At 34.8% G+C, this 25,281-nt stretch overlaps 2 protein-coding genes and 2 pseudogenes across 3 annotated transcripts; 2 read left to right on the forward strand and 2 right to left on the reverse strand.

The window, feature by feature from the left end:
* The first annotated feature begins 760 nt into the window (after positions 1–760).
* LOC147280975 (vacuolar iron transporter homolog 2 pseudogene) lies at positions 761–1,465 on the forward strand (annotated as a pseudogene).
* A 1,498-nt stretch (positions 1,466–2,963) lies between these two features.
* On the reverse strand, positions 2,964–5,354 carry ATRZ-1A (RNA-binding (RRM/RBD/RNP motifs) family protein with retrovirus zinc finger-like domain-containing protein). The gene is made up of 4 exons (XM_086249167.1): positions 5,227–5,354; positions 4,455–4,573; positions 3,364–3,923; positions 2,964–3,248 (listed from the first exon to the last, which is right to left on the reverse strand). The coding sequence occupies exons 2-3, from the start codon at positions 4,563–4,565 to the stop codon at positions 3,384–3,386; spliced, it is 651 nt and encodes a 216-aa protein (XP_086105293.1). The 5' UTR covers positions 4,566–4,573; positions 5,227–5,354; the 3' UTR covers positions 2,964–3,248; positions 3,364–3,383.
* Positions 5,355–5,618: 264 nt separating this feature from the next.
* Positions 5,619–9,316, forward strand: TRM11 (tRNA modification 11 protein). 2 transcript variants are annotated; one of them, XM_086248568.1, is made up of 6 exons: positions 5,619–5,931; positions 6,713–6,924; positions 7,134–7,451; positions 7,553–7,627; positions 7,909–7,983; positions 8,579–9,316. In XM_086248568.1, the coding sequence occupies exons 1-6, from the start codon at positions 5,727–5,729 to the stop codon at positions 9,134–9,136; spliced, it is 1,443 nt and encodes a 480-aa protein (XP_086104694.1). In that variant the 5' UTR covers positions 5,619–5,726; the 3' UTR covers positions 9,137–9,316. The 2 variants fall into 2 exon arrangements, with proteins under 2 accessions (XP_086104694.1, XP_086104695.1); XM_086248569.1 differs by having other exon boundaries at positions 5,873–5,931; positions 6,679–6,924.
* Positions 9,317–10,862: 1,546 nt separating this feature from the next.
* On the reverse strand, positions 10,863–12,313 carry LOC147280978 (transcription factor bHLH94 pseudogene; annotated as a pseudogene).
* Positions 12,314–25,281: the final 12,968 nt, after the last annotated feature.

The raw sequence follows: 25,281 nt of genomic DNA on the forward strand, positions 1-25,281 counted from the left end.
ACCATAGGTAGTCGGGGCTGCTTTTTAGTGGAAAGGTTTAAAGGAGTCAAGCTGTCGAAGGGGATAAATATGTACACGTCTCTTCATTACAATTTATAATAGTGAGCAGCCACAAGCTTTCGTGTGGAATGCACACTCCACTTGATTAATTAATGATCTATCTTAGCAAAATCTAGAAAAAGATAGATTTTTTCTGGACAATGATACATTCTTTAATTAGTAATGTGTTGGTGGCCTTTGTGTGGAATGCACACTTCACATAATTTATAGAAAACTTATAGTCTTCTTCCCACAGAGTCTCTCTCTAAGTTCTAGCACACCCCCAAGTGCTACCCTTTTTTGCACTTTAACGATTACTGTACTTGACCAAATGCACCACGCAGCTTTTGAATTACAAGTGCACACACAGTCACACACACAAAGGCCACCACCATAGCAAGGTTTCAAACTGCTAAATTAGTTTGCAAATTGTAGTATTTAGCCCAAATAATATAATCTATGGTGGATATTTTAACCATTAATTTTGATAAGTAGAGCCATTAAATCCTCATGGCTAGTGCTTAGTGCCTTCCACATAGTCTCCCCTTCTTATCATCATATACAGCACTAATCAAGGTCCAATGGTCCATGGACATGTGCACTAAGCATAATTGATAAACCCTCCTTATAAATAGGGGAGTGTGCCCTCCACAAGCAATCATCCCTTCCTTGCCTTCTTTTCCATAGCAATTCTTACTCACTTATTACACACTTAAACTTCATGGCTGCCCAGGGAGCGAGTGACCAAACTTCGACCAACCATGTCGAAATTCCAATGCATGCAATCAATGTTACAGACCCAGTACGAACCCAAGGGGCAGAAGCTCATGAAGATGAGAGTTTTGACTACTCCCAAAGAACACAGTGGCTTCGAGCTGCAGTGTTGGGAGCCAATGATGGGTTGGTTTCTGTTGCATCACTGATGATGGGTGTGGGAGCTGTGAAGCAAGATGTGAAAGCCATGCTCCTTGCTGGGTTTGCAGGGCTGGTAGCTGGTGCCTGCAGCATGGCAATAGGAGAATTTGTCTCTGTCTACACTCAATATGACATAGAGATATCCCAAATGGAAAGAGACATGAAAGCAAATGGTACTAATGGTATTAGTGCAAATCAGCATGCAGAAGAGGCAAAGAAGAAGAAGCTGCCAAATCCGGCACAGGCTGCTATGGCATCGGCTATTGCGTTTTCTATAGGTGCAGTGGTGCCTTTGCTGGGAGCTGCATTTATAAGAGACCATAAGACAAGGATGGTTGTGGTGGCTGTTTTGGCAAGCTTTGCATTGGTTGTGTTTGGAGGGGTAGGAGCAGTGTTGGGGAGGTCACCAGTGGTGAAGTCTTGTGCCAGAGTACTGATTGGAGGGTGGATGGCTATGGCTATAACTTTTGGACTCACCAAGTTAATTGGTTCTAGTGGTCTGGAAATGTGATTAATTGCATGATCTATATCTTGGATTTTGTTATGTTTTAACTTCTTTTGTTGTTGTATAATGCGGGTGGCATTGCTGAAATAACATTGTAATGATAGTGCGTACTTACTAGAGAGCAGTTAGTCGTCAACTCATGAATGTTGCACTACCCATATGCATGCCACAATTTCAGAATTCTGGACGCAATGCACACGTTCACAACCTTGAGCACCATCTTTCCCTATCTCTACTTGAAACGGCCCTGTCACATGTATGATCATTAGACAAACTAACACAACTTCTTGAGCTTAACTTCTAATCGTTTTTCCAATTCTTACCCCATCAAACCTACTTGACTTCCCTAGACTCCAACCCTTCTAATATTAATCATTTATACAACATTCACACAACTGTAGGATGGCAAATTATCTTGTCATCCATCTTTTTGACACATTAAAAAAAAGAATGATAATCTACATCCATCTACCTAAAAGCCATTAACCACAACCCATCTTTCATAAACGACTGATGCTAGAACCACCCATGGCAGAAATGTAAGGACGATTATGGATTTAAATTAATATAATAAAATAAAAAAGAAATACAGCTGCACACAGAAAGTCACATGCAAGGATACGTCATTCAAGTTAAAACTCAGTTAATCTTTCCATAACTTCAGGACTTTCAGGAGTCCCAGCATGAACTAATATTATTGAATAATATATTTTTCAATGGACTAGGGAGAAAAGAGCATTTTCGAATAGAAAATCTAATAATTAACTAAAACTAAATTCTAGAAAACAAAACCAACTTGGGAACCGCAATTCAACTAAAAATAGGAACATAGCGTCGCCTCGTCTCAGCAAACAAACCACGAGCAGGAACAGAAAACAAGGCAAGACCAACAACCTTCCCCCCAAGTGCAATGTGATATGGAGACCCAGAAGAAAAAGCATGGAGCAGTGTTATTGAACTCATCAAGAGCTTCCAAACAACAACTAGCACAGAACGGATCTCTTCCACCAGTGTGCTGTGGAGTGTGGAGAAGGTGAGAAAGGCTTATGTCGAGTTAAATTGCAGATGGCATGTTCTGGCCGAAAAGACTTTCAAAAATTTAAAGTTTAAACCAATGCATGTCCAATTAGTAACACAGAAACCCAATCATGTATCGAAAAAGACCACAATTAACGAAGCATCCTGCCAAAAGGTTAAGAATATTAATATAGCAGGAACGATAAAATAGGAGATAGCATACATGAAAGTAGCTTATAAGAGAAAAATTACCCGCTTGACTCCCATTTATTAGTAAGATACTGAAAACAGGGCAGCCAAAATGGGCATTCTACTTATAGGACCACTTCTACTTCCAAGTGAAAAGAAGCAAACTCCCAACTGCGGACCCCTCACAATCTATTCTCCGAAATACCCAACACCAAATGACCTTCCAATATTGCAATTGCTCGTGCAAAATAGTCAACAGGAACAGGCAGCAAGCATAGCATTTGCACTCACCAACGCATGAAAGTCAAAGACAACCACCAGTTATAATGGAATTCACAAAGTATACGGCCAAATTGAAATGTGATTATCAAGCAAACATAAAATTCCAACAGATCAAAAACATTTGGTTGAACATTTAGCAACTAAAAACAGGTGAATATCTATGCAAGATTCGCACTTCAAATACTGGTCCAACTAAATTAATTCACCCAGACAATTATCACAAGAACTACATTCAGCAAGCGGAAACTTCAATGTGTTGCAGACAATGACAGTCGGCCGAACAGCACCTCAGGCTCCTAAGCTGCAATAGCACATCAAAAAAATTCGTTAAGTACCAACCCAACTGTGAAGAGCATGCCAAGAAAAGCACCGAACTAGCTGTGAAGAAAATGGAAAGTAAAGAATGTGATACATACCACTATCTGAAGCAACATTTCTATCCAGAACGGAAACCTCCTCCTGTCCCCCGACGTTCATATGGCCCAGAGCGGTCACGACTAAATCGATCACTTCCAGAACCTGCACGACTACCAGAATCCCTGCTGCGTCCACTAAACCGGTCTCCATTTCGATCAGGACCATAACGACCACCACCACCACCACCACCACCGCCACCACTTCCACCATACTTATCATCCCTACCACCATACCTACTGCCCCCTCTTGAACCTTCACTAGGGCACTCCCTTGCAAAATGTCCTGGCTTGCCACACTTAAAGCACTCCCCTCCACCACCAGATCCACGTCCACCTCCATAATCACGACCACGGTCACGATCACGACCACGATCACGGCTGCGGTCACCATCATAATCTCTACCTGAACCTTGGTGAGGCTGAGCTTTATCCACAGTGATGGTTCGTCCATCTAAATCCATTCCATTCATTTCCTCAATTGCCTCCTCCATTGCTTTTTTATCATCAAAAGTGACAAACCCAAATCCACGAGAGCGTCCAGAAAACTTATCAACAACTACCTGTGTCAAAGAAATCATTTTCACCTCAAAAATTTCATTGATGACTATCGTGAATGTCAAATAATGTCATATTGGACAAAGCATGAAAAATTAGCACCTGATTTCAATCAAACCAAATCAAAATCCTATTTCCCATATTATACGATATCAAAACATGTTATTCACGGGCATTGCCAATTTCCCTTCTGAATCACCAAACCCTCATGGGACACTATGGTCATCCAAACTAATTGATTCCACCGGGCAGTATCTTCCTCAGAAACCAAGACCAGATGCAATCATCAAGGCATATTAAACGATATCAAAACATGTTATTCACGGACATTGCCAATTTCCCTTCTGAATCACCAAACCCTCATGGGACACTATAGTCATCCAAACTAATTGATTCCACCGGGCAGTATCGTCCTCAGAAACCAAGACCAGATGCAATCATCAAGGCAAAAAAGATGGTTATAAACAAATGCTGGATGAAAATCAAATACATTTTGTTTGAACGGTATTCAAACATAAAGGAAGCAAATGAAATACCTTGGCTTCAACAAGCTTCCCATACTTCTCAAATGCATCTTTTAGACTTCTATCCGATGTTGACCATGCAAGGCCACCAATAAAGCAACGATACTCCAGTTCTTCTGACATTTTCTACACTGCAATTTTCGGAAAAGGCATTAATTATTTGAAAGTGAGAGAAATAAGATCAGTATAAACCATTCAATAACCTATGAAAAAATAACAAGAACATCCCATGAGAGGAGAAAAAAAGCAAAACCCCAGATTCAGTATGTTCTTACTTGTCGATACACATACATGCAAAATACACATACGTGCGAATAGGTATGTGCATAAATTGACTAAAAAAACATTTTGTGCATACGTGCAATTATTTGATAGTATAATACATAGTCAAACACACATACTCGAATAAAAGAAAACCCAATTTAGGGCTTTGTGCATATGCAGAATACAACTCAATACGCACACACAAACACAAGCATGGAAGTTGAAATTACCCAATACTTCTCGGCCTTTCTTTGATTAAAAAAGATTACAGCTTTATATAGTAAAGCTTAATTAATTATCCACTGCCTATAAGTAGTGAAACATTGAGATCTGAAACATACAAACTAAACATATAAAAGAGGAAAAACTAGGCAAATACACACATCAGAGCATAGGTCACAGGCAAAATTAAACTCGTATAAATTAAAACAAACAAATATGCCAATTTTCTAATTGAAATAGAGAACTACAAAATCATACCCTAAACAATAAAAGTACGGAAGGGGTCGAATATGCATACCAGAAAAGAGAGACGCGAAGGTTTAGATCGCAAAGACTGAGGGAGACTGGGAGAGAGGCTGAGAGAGGCTTTGGGTTTTTGCTTCGGCTTTGAAAACAAGACCTAAAGAGAAAGAGAAAGCTGTGGATGTAGGATGGAAACCGGGTCAACGGGTTGTAGGGTTATTTTTATGGGTCGTGGACGGAGTCGGTGTTTATTTGGCCCACGTGTCCACAAGCGGTAGGATATTTTTCCCTTCCATCTAAAAGTCCAAACGGTGTCGTTTGGTCTAAACTATAAAGAAGCACAACACGGTGTCGTTTTCTGAGTCTGCACTCCTCGGAAATCTGTTTTTACTTTTTAGTACACTCCGTAGAAAATCACATACCTGCCACAAGCTACAGAGACTTGTACCCAAAAGTACAACCTTCGATTCTGCAGGGGTTTAGGGTTTTGCCTCTTGTGTTCTGTAAGTCGCAAGCAAAAGAGAAGTGAAACCAAAGAAGAAGAAGAAGAAGAAGATGTGGTATCTGTGCATGTTCTTCCACAGATTACTAGACTACAGGAAAGCCGAGGTCGAATCTTTAACACAACTCTTTAGCGACAACGAAGACCAAGAAAATCAGTCTCTGCAATGGAGGCTGCCACTACACCACCACCCAGATTCCCCTTTCCATTTCGTCAATCTCCCATCAGAAGATGTCGCCAAGAAAATCGCCAATCGAAGTCAGTACTACTTTTCCTTCATTTCCTCTTTCTTTTATCTGTATTTTTACTTTTTGTGATTTTTTTGAGTCCATTTACGGTAGGTTTCTGTGTTTGAAGCTAAATGGAGGTTATAGTTAAAACCCAGATTCGTGAAAGAGTAGTTTATAGATCAATTCTCTATTTTGAGATGGGTACTTGGTATATTTTTTTCTTTTTTTGTTCTTTTGGATTTTGGATCTTTTTGGTACATTATGCACTGTTTGTTGGTTTTGTTATCTTACGTGAATGAGTAATGTATGGTTTGAAGTTTGTTACTTTTATATGAGTGCTTAATTTGTTTTAGGAATTTAATGAGAGAAGCAATGGATTTCTAAAAGTTGGGAATTGGGTAACTGGTTAGTGGTTACCCCCTGAATTGGTCAAATTTGTAATTTGGTCGAATTGAGAGCACAATTTAACAATTTATTTTAGAAACTTCACATAATGAATTAATTCATGTAAATGTTAGTTTAAAAAACACATTAATTAGTCAATATTTATAACCTTTTTTTTTTTTTTTTTGCAAAAAAAGGTTCACACTAACCCTAAAATAGTGGAAAGATGCAATTAAGAAATATTTTGTATTGTTCTCATTTAAGCTGAAATGATCCTGAATCAGCTTAAGCCTTAGATTCCTCAAGCATCTCTAACAACTTGTTCAATTTCTTAATGGCTTTATGCTGATACACTTAGACGACACATTTTCTTTGAGAAATGTCATTGCAGTAGGCTTTATGCTTTCAACCTTGCTATATGGTAGGCATACTTGTCAAGGGAATGTATGAAATTTGGGGAGAAGGAGGTAGCTATGAGGAACTGAAAGAGTCTATAAGAAATTATCCGGATGAGCAGAAGCTGCCGTACCTAGATTCCAATAGTACTTTCAGGATTAATGTTGACAGCTTTGGTAAGGTCATCAGCCTCCAGGAGCAAAACCAACGCATTCAGGGGCTTAGTTACATCCCTTTCAAGGCAAGGTTCTTAGTGTAATATATTCTCTTGCATTTTAAGTTTAGCACAGATTTTTCTTTACATGATTAAGCTGCCAGCTTTGTAAGAAATTAAGAATATGCACTGGGAAGTATTTGTAGAAGTACAGACATCCGCATTTTAGCTCCAGAAGTTGATTTCTATATTATTCTTCATTGTCACTAATGATAATGGCTGATCATATATTGCAGGGTCGAGTTAATTTGAAAAATCCAGATCACAAGTTCTGGCTTATGGAAACTGATGATTACGGAGTTAACAATGGTCTTCCACCAGTAGCCCAAAAAAGAATCTTTTTTGGTCGGGAGATTGGTGGTGCTGATAGAAGACTTTTACCAACTTATCAGTTGAAAAGCCGCACTTATCTTGGCCCAACAGCCATGGATGCAGAAATGGCTTTCTTAATGGCCAACCAAGCATTGGCCACACCAGGGAAGCTTGTCTACGACCCTTTTGTTGGCACTGGGAGCATTCTTATAGCTGCTGCTCATTTTGGAGCAATGACAATGGTTTACACTTCTTTCTTTATACAATTAAGAGTCATGTCGCAATTGATATTTTTCCTTTATGTCAGGCATGCAGATAATTTTGGACTGATTGAATTCTTCAGGGTGCAGATATTGATATCAGGGTGGTACGTGATGGCCGTGGTCCTGACTGTAATGTTTGGAGCAATTTCAAGCAGGTGAATATGCTTTATGAAATTGAGTTTTTGGTTTAAAATGTCCTGTTTATGGAATTATGATTGAAACACTATTTGTTATCAGCAAGCACATGATCAGCTTATTATGATGAACTCTATGTCAAAACTTCTCTTGAGTACAAAGGTTATGATGCAGGAAGTTATTAATGATTTCTATTTATATATTATTAGATCATTTATTATCGAATGGCACAAACTTTGAGGTTTCTGTTTCTTTGAAAAACTATAAGTGATTAGATTTATTAGTTCATACCTTTTCGCAGTATGGATTACCAATGCCGATTGCTTTGTTAAGGGCAGATAATAACCTTCCTCCTTGGCGTCATGGACTGAAAGAGGTACTCTCTCTCTCTCTCTCTCTCTCTCTCTCTCTCTCTCTCTCTCTCTCTCTCTCTCTCTCTCTCTCTCTCGTACTAGATGAAAGCAAATTAGTGGTTTGATCTTTTATATTTTGCTATTTTGCTGCAAAGAATACTTAGAATAGGCTACAACTTTTCCTACAGTTATTTTGGAAATTAAAGGACGAAAGCATACATGCAGTAGTTGAACACTCAGTGGCCTAAAGCTTGACATGTTGTGGCTGTTCACATAATCAGCTTCTGAGATATATTAATTTCATCATTTTTGTCTTCAAACAGTCTGAACTTGGTAATATTTATTATTCCCAGTCTTGGGGTTTGACCACCTACTCCAATAAGAATCAAATCCTTTACCCCTCTCTCCCTTTATAAAGGGGCCCGAACTAGTTATGTTTATCTCTTTGATGGTCAAAGGAAGATGGCTTATCTTTCAAATACTTGTTACGTAAACCTTGCTAGGCAATTTTGCATTTTAAATCACGTGGTTCTTTCTGTTCAAAAATATAATTGCCAAGTTTGGGGTCCTGTGTGCACTGATAATTTTTTATATTTTGGTCAATTTTTGCTCATGTAGGTATTTGATGCCATAATTTGTGACCCTCCTTACGGTGTTCGTGCTGGGGGTCGTAAATCTGGTGGCCGGAAGTTGCTGAAAGGGGTGATCGGCCCTTACATTGTTCCCGATGACAAGAGGACAGACCACATACCATCAACTGCATCTTACAGCTTAGTCGAGTGCGTACATGATTTGCTTGACCTTGCAGCCAGGATGCTTGTAATGGGTGGGAGGCTTGTGTTCTTCTACCCTGTATTGAGAGAAGATGATAATGTAGATGACCATTTCCCAGAGCACCCATGTTTCAAGTTGATTGCTATTTCCGAGCAGATTCTGAGCTCACGTTACAGTCGAGTATTACTGACCATGGTTAAGACAAGTCAATACACTGCAGAAATCGCAGAAGCAGCCAAATTAAGACACATAGACTTCAAGGAGAACCATCTAAAGTGGTTAGAAGAGGGAAACCTTCATTCTGCCGTTTTCAGTTCTGCTGATCATCCTCAATTAAATGGGGATGCTGATGCCAAAGTCACTAAAGAACCAAAGCCAAAATACAGGGGAAAGTATGTTTAGGCTTGACAATAGGGTCTTTAGCTTGGACAATATGACTTGACTATCATAGATTCACAATGCTAGGAGTAGAATGATTTTTCGGTTAGAGAGAGATAGAGAGAGAGAGAGGTTGAAAGCTGATTTTGTTTGTTGTAAGCTTGTTTTTCTAATGAAAGATCCATCTGATACACTGTTTCCATATTTTGTTACCTTGTCAATCAGTGTTATCTGTTAATGGCCCTTGGCCTTAAGTCTGCTCGAAAGTATCTCCGAAGCTGTAGATCAGCTCAAATTCGATTCTTCAGGTTGCAATTGAATAAATGTATGAAGGTTGACGTACCGTTCTCTCTCCCTCGAATGTTGAAGAGGGGTAAAATTGTCATAAAAGTATTAAAAGTGTAGTAGTAAGTAGTTTTTTTTTTTTTTTTTTTTTTTTTGTGCCAAGAAGGCCGAAGGAATAGGCCTGGGTGCAATGGGCCTAGTTAGTCCACAAAGCCAGCGAATCACAGCGGAGGGGAGGGGTGGGGGTTTCTCAGTTTCTCTCATCTTTTGATTCTTTTTCTTTTATCCCATTTTTCCCTCACTTAATTTTCACTCCTCCCAAACAATGGGTAAGCAAGTTCATAATGAATGCTCATTCTTCCAAGTTCTATATACACACATACTATTATTGTCAGCACTCAACACAGTACCGTCGTTAACAATCTATGACCATAGCTTTATATATTAATCATTCTTCTTGTATTTTTTTTATTTTTTTGTTTCACTATTATGTATGTTACGTCTTAAAGATACCATAAACCCCACCAGCATAGATGGGATCAACTTTATTGAATTAGCTAGGGATTCGACAAAGAACAACGTACGGCTCCGTGGGGGCCGTGGGGCCATAATTATATATCTTCAAAGCAGGGATGATTGTCAATTTGTCATGTGAAGTCATGAAAATTCTATACCTCTTGGGATATATAGAGAATATATATATATTAATATATATACTTCAAAAGAAATTAAACGTAGACATATAATTATGGTTGTGATTAATTTTCTTAATTCTTGCACACCATGGATTAATACATATATATATATATATATGTATATCATTGCACTATATATCTACTTGGTCTTGATATATAGATCGAGTTGCAGAAAAGCTGATGGAGCTCTTCTAAAGCTGTGGTCATGCATGCATGGCATTGGCAGCCTTCGATCTCTTGCTGTTCTGACTTCAACTTATTGATTATTCCATAGGTGGGTTTAATTGATAGGTCTCCTTCAATGGAATAGAAAAGTGAGCTGTATATATATATATATATGCATTGTTTATATGTATAATTTTATAACTTGTATTTATAAGAACTGCTGATGGCCCTTGAGTCCTTGACCAGAGAGAGAGAGAGAGAGAGAGAGAGAGAGAGAGAGGAGCCCAAAGTAGACCAACGTACCCCAACAAGGGACTGATCACTATGCCAGTCCAAAAGATAATACATAAATAAAGAAGAGAGCTCATAATTAATTAAAGTGCTCATGAAATGGAGGAAACATTAATTGAATGATTTGGTACGTTCGTACAGTCTAAAACCCGAGAATTAGACACACCCACATATGACATGTGGTATATATATATATATATGAAGGTTTAAAATAAAGGATGAATTAACATAAAAGTAATTAAAAAGATGGATAAATTAAGAGGGCCGGGCATGAAAATTAATTAATTAACTGAAGCTAGCTAGAGGGTCTTTAATTAATTTGATGAATTGAACATTAATGCATCTTGATGAATCCTAGCTAGCATCTGATACACAGCTGTCGCAATTTCATCCACTGAACTCAGCGTGCACTCATCTTCTACCTGCTTAATTTTAGAAAAATCATCTCATTAATATATATAAATAAATGTTAAATTAATTTTAAAATATTATAAACTTAATGTAAATTCATATTATATACATACCTTGAGACTTAGAGAATAGAGGACAATATCATCAAGAGTGGCGACATTGAGGTGAAGAATAGTGAGGCGCAGTGAATGCAAGCCAGAAACAATGTTGAAGAGTTGCTTTGGGATCCTCTTGGATCTTACTTTGAGGTTTGCATGGGTCTCCACCATTGTCACCTCTATGTCTGCTGCAATTTTATTAACCTTATTGGTGGATGATGATGATGATAAGTACTTACACTCAACCACCTCCCTCTGATCATGATCATGATGATCAGAATATTTCTGGTCGGATATTGATGAACTGCTGCTGCTGCTGCTGCTGGTTGTGTACTGTGGGAATGTGAAGAAATCGGAGAAAGGCACATGAGGATGATCCAAATTTTTGTTCTTCTTTTGCTTAATTTGGGCACCAAGGAATTGCACTTGTTGCTCTAGCTCCTTCACATAATTAATCGCACCTCCAATGATTGATGCTTGGTCACCCTAATTAAATTTAGAAAAAAAATTATAAAAATAACAAATTCATTAATTAACTTTGTCATCATAGTCACATTTCCCAAGTTATGTATAATTTTGGTCCGTCCAATGAATATATTAGAGTAATTAAAATAAGAAAAGTAGATGGATAGATGTACCCTTTGGACGTATGAGTCGGGCATTAGAGATCGAAGGTGGGAGAGATAGTCATTCATCTGTTTTCTCCTGTTGCGCTCCACCGCAATGTGAGTCATTCTCTGGTTCTCAATCTCCTCCTTGTTTTTTTTACTCCTTGCACGGCGTCGTTTTTGACGAGTACTAGTGGTACTGCTAGGCATGCTGCTGCTGCTGCTCATTGTAATCGTATCCATCAATATTGGTAGTTGATCAAATTCGCCTTGATCATCATCATCATGAGTTGTTGGGCCATGACCATGAGTAGTAGGACTAGTGTTTGCTGCTGCATCTGGTGGAGATGGATCAATATTGGAGAGGTGCAATTGGTTGAAATGGGGTACCATTGAAGGAGGTGATGCTGAGGAATAAGCTGGATAAATAATGTTTTCATGATGATCTGTTTGGTTCCCGAGAAAATCAAAAGAGGCTGGCTGCTCCTGATGGTGATCATGATCATGATCTTCAAATCTGTCGACTAACCCCAAATGATCATGATCATAATCATAGCTGATCCAATTCTCTCCTAACAAGTTGTAGAGATCTTTGTTACAAGTGTAACCAAATGGGTCTTGGGGAAAAACTACAGCTTCCAGTGCCATTCTCTCTGAGTCTCACTCGATCTCTTTGTAATTAACACTGGCTAGCTAGCTTTTAAATGCAACTAATCAGATGTTGAAGGTGTAGCTAAGCTAGCTAGCATATATAGAGACCTCAAAAAGACACACACACCCACACATGTACACTAGGACCCTCTCTATATCTTGGGTTTGTGTGGCCTCTTTGGATGGAGAAACACTGAGCTTTTCAAGGCCCTTCAAGATGAAACAAATCTACAGCACACCACACGTGAAATAAAGTTCAACTTATTATTGCAAGCTAGCAACCTAGAGGCAACCATATATGTAGCTCTACACATCACTATATGTATGATTTTTCTTTGAATTGAAGGTTTATGTGTCACGTCATCCATGGACTGAAAATGAAATTTGTAAACTCGTAATTCAGAAATATAAATATTACCATTTAATTAACATTAGTTAATACAATGGTACAGTACTTGTGAAAATAATGACAAACATATATGAATAATTGATGCGGCGCACATCACATTCAAGCATTCAGCTATTAGAAGCGACCGAGACAAGCAAAGGAGCAAAAAAGGATAAAAGAAAGAAATGCGTCTAGAAAGGGATCAATTCCCGTTGTTGAGCCATTTTTACTAATTTTAATTATTTCCTTTATGTTTCTTAGACAAATTAGGATGTTTTAAGACGTCTTTTCTTGCAAGAAAAGACTCTCCTTTAATTTTCCTTAACTTCCTAGTTGAATAAGGGGTTTAGTTCTATACAAAACCCAAGATTTCATTATAAGAGGTTAGCTTATTTTTTAGATTAATAATAAAATTGAGAAAAAAATTTCTCCAAATTTCTATTGTTCTGAAAGTTTTGGGAATTTTAAGTTCATACAACTATAGAAGGTTGTGTTTTTTGCGCTCTTATTGTTTCATCACTTGGGCTCCGCTGCATCAATAATATATGCATTTTGAAATATGACAAAAACAAAAGAGGAGAAGTGTACGTAAGGACTAACCACAAAAGTAGTCTACCCCTAGCTAGCTACCACACTGATTAAATGTAAATATATCGTTTTAGATTAATTAATAGGCTTCTTAATTTATTATTTTCTTGAAATCAATTGAACAAAAATTATAGACAAGTAATTAGTAATTAATGATGGAGATAGAGCTTATAATTAATTGCATTAGCTGTACGTGCTGTGGCTAGGTTGCACGTGCTAGTTTGGTAGCAATTTAGAAGCTTAGACTTTAGAGAAGTACTTGTAAACAAAAAGCTAGGAAGGCGATAGGCATTGTCATTTGGTAATAATACGGTCGGACGTACAATAATCCATTAAGATTTTCAGAGAGAGATGGAAAAGGCTGATCATTGCTGCAGAGATTCTTAGATCGATGATCAGAAAAGCCTCAGAACTTTCAAAGCTACGTACACATATGGCTTTGGCAGCTCATATCTGCATGTCTTCAGAGATGTACAAAAGAAAAAGAATCCATGTGATGATCCATCCAATACAAACAACCAAGCTGCCTACAATATTAATTAATCGCAACATGTCACACAAACAGTGACTTACATATCTAATATATGCAAGACACACATAAATAAACAAGAACATTACGGAATGTGACTATGTGAGTGAGCATTTCAAAATTCAGGGCATGTTTGGTATTCTATTTAAAAACTATTTTTTGTTTTCAAAAATAAAAAAACAAGTTTTACTCAAGAAAACGTGTTTGGTAAACTATTTTTAAAAACAATTTTTAAAAAAAAATTAAAAAACATGCTTCTTTTTAAAAATGATAAAACATCTTTTTTTCAAATTTTTTTTTACACTTCCTTTTTTTTTAGATTTCATCATTTTTTAAATTTAAAAATTATTTTTAAATTTCATACCAAACACGTTTTCAAATTTTAAAAATTGATTTTGAAAACTCACATTTAAAAAAAAATCTTAATTTTTGAAAAAACAATTTGATCGAGTAGGATACCAAACGGGCCCTTAGTATTCCATATTTCTATTCCGTACTCCAGCGTTACTCTTCAATGTCACGCAAACAATTTGTACATAATATACATGTGTCCGCATGTATTTGCATAGGTGGATATATATATTAACATGGATCATGCATCTATATCGATCTTCTTTTGCCAAGACTAGTACCGTCAGCAGCTACTATATATATTGTCAGTTCCAAAAGAAAAAATGAATTTTCAGAGTACTGTATATAGGGCTTCATTAAAATGTCTATCATTTGAGACACAGCTGAAGGAATCCTCTGAATTTCAGACTACTGTGTTTCTTCTTTCGTTTTTCTAGCTAGCCTCAGCTTTTATTCAAACATGGATGGGGAAATACTGTACTCTGTCACCTATATATTATATAGATGTATGTCTCTTTTAATTTTTTTTAAAAACTAATGAGCATAAAATATTGCCAAAGCTAAAGACTCAAATTAAATATATTTTCTTTTTAAACATATCACCATCAAGTATTTATAGTACCAAGACCAAGAAGTTAATTGGTGGCATACAACAAAAAAAGAAAACATTTTTGAGTTCTTTAATATCGATCCTGATCCTTTTGCAAGTTGGTATATCATCAAAATATATGTAGGTCCGAATTTCCTCTAGTATATATGCTAACTGCCAACTAAAAACACCAAATTGACACTTTTAATTATGTATATATATAGGTTTTTGTTGGCACTTGGCAAAGCATTTATCTTCTAATGGATTGAGTCTTTTAGTTAAGAGGATAAAAATGAATCTAAAAGGTAGGTAAGAAACTTAAATTCAAAGACTTTTAAGTAATAGTGTATTATCATATATACATGCATTTTTTTTTTTGGCTATATATCTACAATATATTTATTTTTTAGCAGAAATACACACAGAATTACTAGCCCCTCAGTCCCTACCCACTTAGATAGCTGGAATTAATTGTTGCGATTTGGTCAAAGAGAATGAATTCCATGTATGAACCTTCGCACCTGCATGACCATGTTTTTGAGTTCAATTAAATTGACTCCTACTTTCACCAACCAATCTAACCCATTAGGCCATTACCCATTAAAAAAAGCCTTAGACCCAACTGGCAATCGTTTGGAGGCATCTAATAAATTGTTAATTTTTAGGAGATCACGCTAGCTTGATGACAATTAAGTCTTTTTTACTTTTTTTTAATTAAACTGCAAGCATATCTTGATCTTGTTGCAGATATATATATATATATATACATATATTATTAAGCAATGAACACTTCATTAATTAAGCTAATGATCATCTGTAATATATAGGAAAATTAAGCAAGCAAACGAACAGGTACTATATACGTGGTCCTATTATAGTACTATAGAACTATAGATTTATATATAGTTAGCTATAGCTATATATAGATAGATTGTTCATATCAAAGCTATGCGGAAAAGCACTTATACTTTAAAAGGTTATGCTAGCTGGTTTTGTTTTTTTTTTGTTTTTTTTTTTAATTAATGCATTAATCAATTGCTTTAATTATGTTTAACTTGTAAATTAAACATTGGTCATTGTCTCTATTAATGCTAGATGATGCGATTACAACTAAATTTCTAATTATACAATGACAAATATTGCTACTTTAATTAATTAAGGAACATTATTAATTAAAATCTGCAAGTATATGGCATCTAATTAAATTAGTTCCACATTTGTAAATGTAATATCGCTATCACCATATATGACGACAGATCAATTTAAACCATTTTCCATTAATGTTTTGTCTTATTTGATACAGAAAACTATATATTATAATTAATGATAACCTAGCTATTGCAACAGCATATGACTATATAGATGAGATCACTTAATGCATATTTATGATAATCAACTAGAAGGATAGACACAATGTGCAGTAGCTATCCCCCACAATTTGACAACTCTAGCTACTGGTTAAGTAGACATTGGATAATGCAAATGGAGAAAAAAAATTGTCATCTTCCCAACCCGCGCGTTCACACTAATTTGGACCTTATTAGGCCTAGAGGTAACATGGAAAAAATTGCACCATTGTTCATATCTTAAACATTTGGTTACAAATTCAAGGACATACTGGATCCAAGAATTCATGGGCAGGTAGATCCTGCTAATATGATCAATTACTGGTCTGTAGTTAGAGCTAGGTAGGCCAATTAATAGGCCGGCCCGACGGTTCTTAATACCAGTTTCAAAAATTAATGACCCTACTTAAGAAAATATGCATATATGGGACATCATTAACCTTTCTTTTTATGAATTAGGTCGATCTCTAAAAAATTGTACAGCTAGCTAGCTAAACATGTTAACAGTTGACCTTTTACAATATTAACTTGTTAAGTTTGATCAAGTCAAAGTTGAGCAAAATAATTAGTTTCTGTCTTTTCTGAAACCAAAGTCTTCTCATATATATTGATTCTGAAATCAAAGTCTTCTCATATTGATTATTGATCGAGCATGAAGGAAAATTTTCTCTTTTCAAATTTTGGTGAATTAAGGGCACGTTTACTTACCCGTAATCGGAATGGACATAAATTGAAATCGGACTGAGAATGAATCGGAGTGAGAATGAATCAAAGTGAGCAGGATCAGAATCAAACATTCTCATTAACGTGTTTACTAACTATCATGAATCGGAATAAGAAACAATATGTGTTTACTTATTTGCAGGAATCGGAATCAAAACCAGTTTGATTACTAAAATGCCCTTATTCAAAATTAAATATGTTTTATGATACGTACTCACAATTTTTAAAATGCCTAAAAATAAAGTTTACCTCAAATATTTTGCAAAAAAATATATATATATTTTTCATACTTTTATTTATAGTGAAGAAAAACAATTAAAATTATTTATGGTTGAGGGAAATTTTGTATTTTTTTTAAAAGGGTGAGGGTAGTTTTGGCATAAAAAATTATATTTTCATTCCCTCTTCTCTAATACGGATCCCCCTATGGAATTCAATTTCTTCAAGAAAAGGAATTCAATTCCTTATTTCATATGGGCTTCACACTTTTTCTCATTTCAATATGTGTAAATAAACAAGAGAATCAGAATGGGAATGACTCCCAAATGTAAGTAAACACAAGAATGAAAGTCATTTTCATTCTTCTCATTCCGATTACAAATAAGTAAACATGCCCTAAGTTTAGAGTTCAAATCTATGCATGAATATGATCAAATATGAATGCCGCGTTCTTTAGGGAGTTGGTAGATAATTAATTAAAGTGATATTGGATAGGTCATAGGCTAACCACAATTTGGCAATAGCTTGGTTTGAATGGAAGGGATTTAAATGTGTTCAATGAATTGTACATTGTGCCAGCTATATGAGCGATACATGCCCAAATTAAACTTTGTCCGTATCAGGTAGCTAGAGTTGTGGATCCAATTAAACAAACAGATTTCAAGGATTTGGATTTTTGTTCTTGCCGAAGGATTTGGAAACACTAATTAACCCCCTCTGGTCTATTTTAGGCTTATTTTAATAATTAATCTCTGTTTCTGCAGTCCCAGCCAAAAAAAAAATCTCTGTTTCTGCAGTACGTGAAAACCCTTAATTATTTTTCACAGCTCATGACCCTTAATTATGTTTATGCAATACTTTACCTAACAAAAATTATAAGAAAATAATTAAATATGATTATTATAAGGTCTATAGTAATCCCTATTTATGATCACTTGAGTCACTTTCACATATATGCATGCAAGGGCTAATTACATATATCACCACCAAATTATGTTATGTTTAATACTTGACTCCTGACTAAAATTTTGACATTTTACCCTCCAAACTTCCATTAAACACTTTATTCCAAAACTATTTAAAAATCAAATTTTTTGTTAGTTTTGCACACGTGGACTAATATATGTTTGGCTCCACGTGGTCTTCGTATGAGGCCATTTTCATCTTTTCGTTTTTACCTTCAATTGATGATTAACACGAAATTAAGTGTTCTCAATATGCCACGTGGTGCCAACTTAGCACCACGTGTGCAAAATTAACGGAAAATTGATTTTTTAACAATTTTGAAATAAACTATAAAATGGAATTGAATTTGGGGATTTAAGTATCAAAATTTTAATTTGCATATATGAGAGACAAAATGTCAAATTGGAGTGGTATCTGTACGTATTTAACCCCATGTATATATATATATATATGGACTCGATCATCACTCAAGCAATATATCATATAGTTACTGATATAATTAATTCTAATGAAGCTATTTACTATACAGTATATGGCACTACTAGCAGTGACTGAAGTAATATTACACTTTATGTCATAGAGATTGATATAGTGCTGGCATGTTTCTTTGAAATGGGCTCATGCCACTAAATATTAGGTTATTGATGTCCCTTCATATCTAGAGTGATATATATCGACCTAGACCCTATACATTCTTGAGCTAATTATTTAATTAAAGTACTTACATAACCAACCAACCAAATCTATCTACCTAGAATGAGCTAAGGTTAGACCTAAGATTTTGAAGGCTATAGGCAAATTTACTCTCAAACAGGACCTTTTTATATATTCCCACAACAAAAAATTTGAAAACGATCAGTGATCACTATTAATTGTTAATGCTAATATTAGTTAAGCTTAATTGTTGATGATCTATCAAGTAGTAAGTAATTTTTGCACAAAAATGTATATTATTTCCTAGTGACACCAATATCACCATATGCATTTTTCACAGTAGTAGTTTTGGACGTGCATGATATAGAATATCTGTGCATGTGTTGAACTGCACATAATATGTATACATAATTGCTTTTGTTGCCAGCTAGCTAGTGAATAGTGTGGTGCATTTGAAGACTATTTATATAATTAACTAATTGTCCTGGATGGATTGATCGATCATCATCATGATTAGACCATACATTGCATTTTCACTTGCTGTTCCCAGAGAGAGAGAATGATTCCTTTATCTTTACTTCATATGGAAACACAAAAGGATTTTGATAGATATATAGAGGTACCTATACATATCATGTACAGAACCACACTATTTGCTTTTCATATATTCTTAATATTATTCCATCATGTGACCTTCTTCTGGGCTCTCTCTCTCTCTCTCTCTCTCTCTCTCTCTCTCTCTCTCTCTCTCTCTCTCCTCTCTCGTATGAATATGATAAATGCTTTATATATTCCCTCGACCTAGCTAACTCCAAACCTAGAGAAAAAGAGAGAGCTCTGCTTCTTTAATTAATTTGGACCAAATATCTGTATATATATATATATGGGCTTTTGTTATATATTAATATATAGGGTTATTGAGAATTTGAGATTAATTATTTGTGCAATTGTTACATTATATGAGTCGTTCATATATAAAATTGTATTTGTATAGCCTTTAGTGTTGTCACATCACATATAGTTCTTTATATTAATCAATCATGCATGGTGGGTTATGTTTGTGCATATATATATTGTTCGTACTTTTTTTTTTTTGTGCAAAAAAAGGGATTTTATTCATATATAGAACATCAATTGAACCCGACCTTGGTTGGTCAATTTTGGGAGTAGCTAGCCAACTCAGCAAGAATTAAAATCCATAATTAAAGGCAGACACTTTTTCCAGATCCATCTCATTTAACAAACAGCAATTAAAATCGTTGTCGTCTAAAAGCTAGCTTAATATATCAAATCCATCGATCGACCGCCATAATCCTCACCAACCTGTCCTACTCATTGATTCATGGTTCTGATTAATTATTATCATTATTAATGCAAAAAGTGAATTCACCTTCCAATCAACTGCTGCTTCTCAAGGCTTTCATATCCATCCCAAAGTGTGATATGAGAAGCAAGCCTATATGTTATTAAGCAAAAAGTGAATTTACACTATATATGTCTAAATGTGGCCAAGAACTTGGTTTGTTCACCAAATGAATCTCTTCTTTAAAAGTATGTTATTAATAATATAAAACATTGAAGGAACATGAAAAAGATTAATTAACTTGCATTCTAGCTACGTACAGTAGTTGATACATACATAGTTTCATGTATCATTCATCAAAAAATAAATGGTATATAAATATATAGATCATGCTGAAGTCAGTTGTACATATGAGTGACTAATTATAATTATCGAATAATGTTGGATCAACTTAGGATCTAATATTATTAAATTAATGTTCAAAATCTGATATTTTTACACACGCATAAACAACTTACGCAAATAAATCCGGCGATGAGAAAATATGAATTTTGGTATAGATGACTTTTATTGTAGCCCAAAACCCTAACATAGTAACATCAACATGCATGCATTATATATTTATATATGCATATAATTATATAAATATGAATAATGCTATACTTACTACATTCTTATACCACATTTTTATATAATTTTACGTGTCATTATTTTACTGGATAAGGTTTATCTTTTTTTTTTTTTTAGTATCCAATGTATAAATGTCATGTAAGTTGCCACATAAGATGGTATTAAATTGTGGTATAAAAATGTGGGATGTCTAGCACTACTATATAAATATGAATAATGCTATACTTACCACATTTCTTATACCATATTACTTTATTGAACAGAGTTTTTTTTTTTTTTTTTTAGTTTTTCTTTTTATTTTTTAGTATCCAATGTATGAATGCCATGTAAGTTGCCACATAAGGTGGTATGAAATTATGGTATAAAAATGTGGTATATCTAGCACTACTGTATAAATATATATATAATGCATGCAAAATTGAAATGGATCGAATGGTCATTATTTATCATAGCATAACTTTTAACTGATTAACGTTTACCACACTGTTCGAAATGACATAAAGGAATTTGTCCTCATGCATTTGGAAGAGCACCTTCATCTTCGTGGTCTAATGTATCCGTACACGTGGCAGATGATGATGAAACCTCAAGAACTGTCACATTACATGCATGAATTCCTGAATTCCCTCTACAGCAGGGCAGCCATTGGAGAAACAGCGGCTGCAACAAAAACCACTCCCTCTACAACCAGCGGTTTCAGTTTCGATTTTTGGAAGCAAACCAAAAATATTGTCCAAAGAGATAACAATCGTCGAGCATGCCAACGTGTCAAATAAATGGGATACAAATGTTGAAGAATTTTTGGCCGCATGAATACAATAAAATATTGGGTTAAATATATTTTTGGTCTACAAACTTTGAGTGATTTCTTAATTTGGTTCACCAATTTTGAAACGTGACAAAAATAATCCCGAATTATCCAATTTGTGTCAATTCAGGATTTTCCGTCCAAATATCTAACTGAAGCTGACGTGGCCGTTAAACGCTGATGTGGCACACTGAATGTGCGCCACGTGTCACCTCTTTTATTTTATTTTCATATTTTTTCTATTTTCCTATTTTTATAAACTTTAAAAATTAATTAAAAATAGCTCCGGACTCATAAAAATACACGGAAAATTCCTACTATCTCGCCTTGACTAGTACTAATTTATTATGGGGCCAAATTACCAATTTGCCCTCTGAGAGTTTCCAGAAAATTTGGGAAGTTCAAATTTATTTCTAAAAAATTAAAATACTCTAGACTCTTTGGAAATTCATAGAATAATCTCCCGAGCTTCAAAAAATATGAGGTTTGCACCGTTGGTCTTCTAAAAACTAACACTACCTTTCTCGTGAACACTTACTACCCAAAAGACCTCTCGGTCTTAGAGGGCAAATTTAGACTTCCCAAATTTTTTTGAAACTCTCAGAGGACAAATTGGTAATTTGGCCCCATAATAAATTTGGACTAGTTAAGACGAGGTTGTAGGAATTTTTCATGTATTTTTATGAGTCCGGAACTATTTTTAATTAATTTTTAAAGTTTATAAAAATAGAAAAATAGAAAAAATCTGAAAATAAAATAAAAGAGGTGACACGAAATGTGCGCCACGTCAGTGTTTAACGGCCACGTCAGCTTCTGTTAGATATTTGAACGGAAAATCCTGAATTGACACAAATTGGATAATTCGGGGTTATTTTTGTCACGTTTCAAAATTGGTGGACCAAATTGAGAAACCGCTCAAAGTTCGTGGACCAAAAATGTATTTAACCCAAAAATATTTATACATTATTAGCTCATTTTTTAACTATCTAAATTTCGAGAGTATCGTAATTATCTAACATGTTATCAGAATTTAATTTTGTTTGCAAGAAGTTTTAAATTCGAATATTTCATCCCTCAATTTATTTATTTATGGAGGAAATTACAGATTTGGTCCACTTATTTTATACCTAGTTCAATTTTGGTCCACGATCTTTTTTAAGTTCTGTTTTGGTCCACTAATTGTTTCATTTGTTCAATAAAGGTCCAGATTTGTGACTTTAAATCTTTTGGGTTGTGTTTTCTTCAATTATAATTGAAGTGTAAGTTATATTTCATCATTTCTTAGTCATAAAAACAAAATTGGAGTATTATAATCTAAGAGAATTGAGATTTGGTGAAATTTGAAAAATTGGCAGTTTTGGGTACCCTACTTTAGGGTCAATTATCTTGAGTTTTAGAACTCCAATTTGAATGATCTTTATATAGTTGTAAAGAAGAAATGCATAGCTTTAAAACAAGTATATATTTGCTGAATTTGGGTGAGATTTGATAGGGTAAAAAGCAGGCCAAATTTGAGAAAACAAATCTGGACCTTTATTGAACAAGTGAAACAATTAGTGGACCAAAACAGAACTTAAAAAAGATTGTGGACCAAAATTGAACTAGGTATAAAATAACTGGACTAAATCTGTAATTTCCTCTTTATTTATGTCTGTCAATATATATATGCTCTTCCCGTACATATTAGAGCTGCACATGATGGAAGATATTAACTTAGTAGATATTATTGACTAATTCCTTAACAACTTAAATTTTTAAGGCATAATAGTTGTTTAACATAATAAAAATAAACATCTGAGTATCTTGAATTTTCGGTTCATCGACATAATACATCAAATTAATTTGGAATATATCGATCAATTTGGTGTATGATTTTTTTTCTTGAATATGGGATATGAACAAAGTACATAAAATAAATGCCATGTGATGGAAAATTTGGATGCTGACAAGCAACGAATTAAAAGGAAAAAAAAACTAGTAACTAATTTCCACATTATATATTTGCACTTTATATCTAATTTCTCTATGTTTAACAACTTATGTTCCTTTCTAAAAATTATCTTAAAAGTAGCACAAGTAAAGCCGAAAACCTGGAAATGTATGTTATTGGAAGTATTCAATACTTATATACTCGAGAAATTATTGACAAATTTGAATATATGATCTTAGTTTCCTTCATTTGATCATTTTCATCAAATACATACAAGAACTATAAAATGTGTCCGATAAAAAAGAAAAGCTGAATATAAAATATATATGATTATATGAGTAGGGGACGTTGCAAATTTCGACCCAATTGAATTCAACGCACCCATCAAGCTTTGGGCAAGTTCAAACAGACGACAATTATGGGCTTTGGGCCCATCTAAGTAGGTTCTTGAAATCCTTTGGCTTTCTTATAGAAATTAAACTTATGGTGACCGGGTGAAAAGTAAATAAGGATTATTGATCCTAAGGTTCACTAATTACCAATCATTCATCATGATTAAAATACTTGTAATAATTAGTGGTTGCTCTGAACCTAAACAAAATTCCAAACAACATAGGCCTCCACAGAGAGAGGCCTAGAGATCGAGAGCATGCACTTTGTGACATCCATGTCCATTATTCCTCATCCTCAACTTTTGGGGCCCTATATGAAGTTGACAATATTGCAATGCTTTTGGCTTCTTTCAAAATACCAACATAGCAAAAGCCAATTTTGATTATGAATTTTGAAGGGAGTTGTCTACCATGGTTTCTTATTTTTCTTTTTTCTCTTTTATTTTAGTGGAGCTCCATATTTGTGTGGTTTACATAATGACAACCTTTTTGACTATGGACTATACCTTTAAGAACAAGTTAAATTAGGTGTGAGCAAATCCCTTGTCTCAGTAACGGGTATAGCATTGTTGTCAATTACTCAATTTGTCATTGAGGCTTCTTACTATTTGTGGCATATATAAGACTTTAGTATTGGAAAGGCACAGCTAGATCATACTAGAATGAGCATCTGTTTGTTTATAATTGGACAACACCACCTATACTACATTACCAATAATGTAAGCTAGAGTCTCCAAACATATTGAGTTGACCAAATTTTATCCCCAAATTATATATTAGTTAATATACATTTCAATATCTTATAATATGTTAAAAATAAATAAAGAGAGTGAGTCTCCATTTGAATAGATGAAATACTAGCTTATAATTTAGAAAAACAAATATGATGAGAGTAGCAATATTTGGTATTTATATTTTTTTTATCCTTCTCTTATATCTAAAAAATTAAAAAAGAAAGGAAAATAAGATATTTCAAGATTAAATAGTCCCCAAAATGAGTGACATACATCTTGATTCTTGACTAAGGACATAAGTACTTCTGGGCTGTGTAGCTGACCCATATTTGTTGGCCGTCCAGGTTTTGAGAGCTATGGGCCTACTGTTCATAAAGCCTATCGAAGGCCCATTTCAATTAGGGCCATATGCAAGGCCATTATTCTGGGTTTATAATCTCTGCATTCATGATTCATGCCCGTTGTAATGAAGCAACTGATATGGAATTGTCATAAGACTCGTAAGCAAATTGGCTACCTTTTGGAGGTGGTAGACTTCATATAATTTTGTTAGTTTGTGACCTTGTATTAATTCCAATTTTGACTATATAATATGGGCTTTGGACATTATATTTAATTAAAAATCTAAAAGTCAATGTATTATTCAACAGCTAGAAGCCTAGAAGGCAGAGGAGCACAATCCTATATATATATATATTCTTATGTCTTTTTGGGGAGGAAAAAATGAATGTCAACTGCTTCTAGATAAGGTGGCTAACCCTAATCTAAAAACTTGATTTGACCAAATCAAGGAGCAATCGCTTTTAGTACCGATT

The sequence above is a fragment of the Dryas octopetala genome, chromosome 6, assembly GCF_963921425.1.
Source record: "Dryas octopetala chromosome 6, drDryOcto1.1, whole genome shotgun sequence".
In the NCBI taxonomy this organism is placed as follows: Eukaryota; Viridiplantae; Streptophyta; class Magnoliopsida; order Rosales; family Rosaceae; genus Dryas; species Dryas octopetala.

Coding starts and splice junctions, on each gene's coding strand:
- ATRZ-1A (XM_086249167.1), bottom strand. CDS start 4,565: ATGTCAGAAGAACTGGAGTATCGTTGCTTTATTGGTGGCCTTGCATGG. Junction 3,924..4,454: donor GGAAGCTTGTTGAAGCCAAG/GTATTTCATTTG, acceptor TCTTTGACACAG/GTAGTTGTTGATAAGTTTTC.
- TRM11 (XM_086248568.1), top strand. CDS start 5,727: ATGTGGTATCTGTGCATGTTCTTCCACAGATTACTAGACTACAGGAAA. Junction 5,932..6,712: donor CAAGAAAATCGCCAATCGAA/GTCAGTACTACT, acceptor GCTATATGGTAG/GCATACTTGTCAAGGGAATG. Junction 6,925..7,133: donor TTAGTTACATCCCTTTCAAG/GCAAGGTTCTTA, acceptor CATATATTGCAG/GGTCGAGTTAATTTGAAAAA.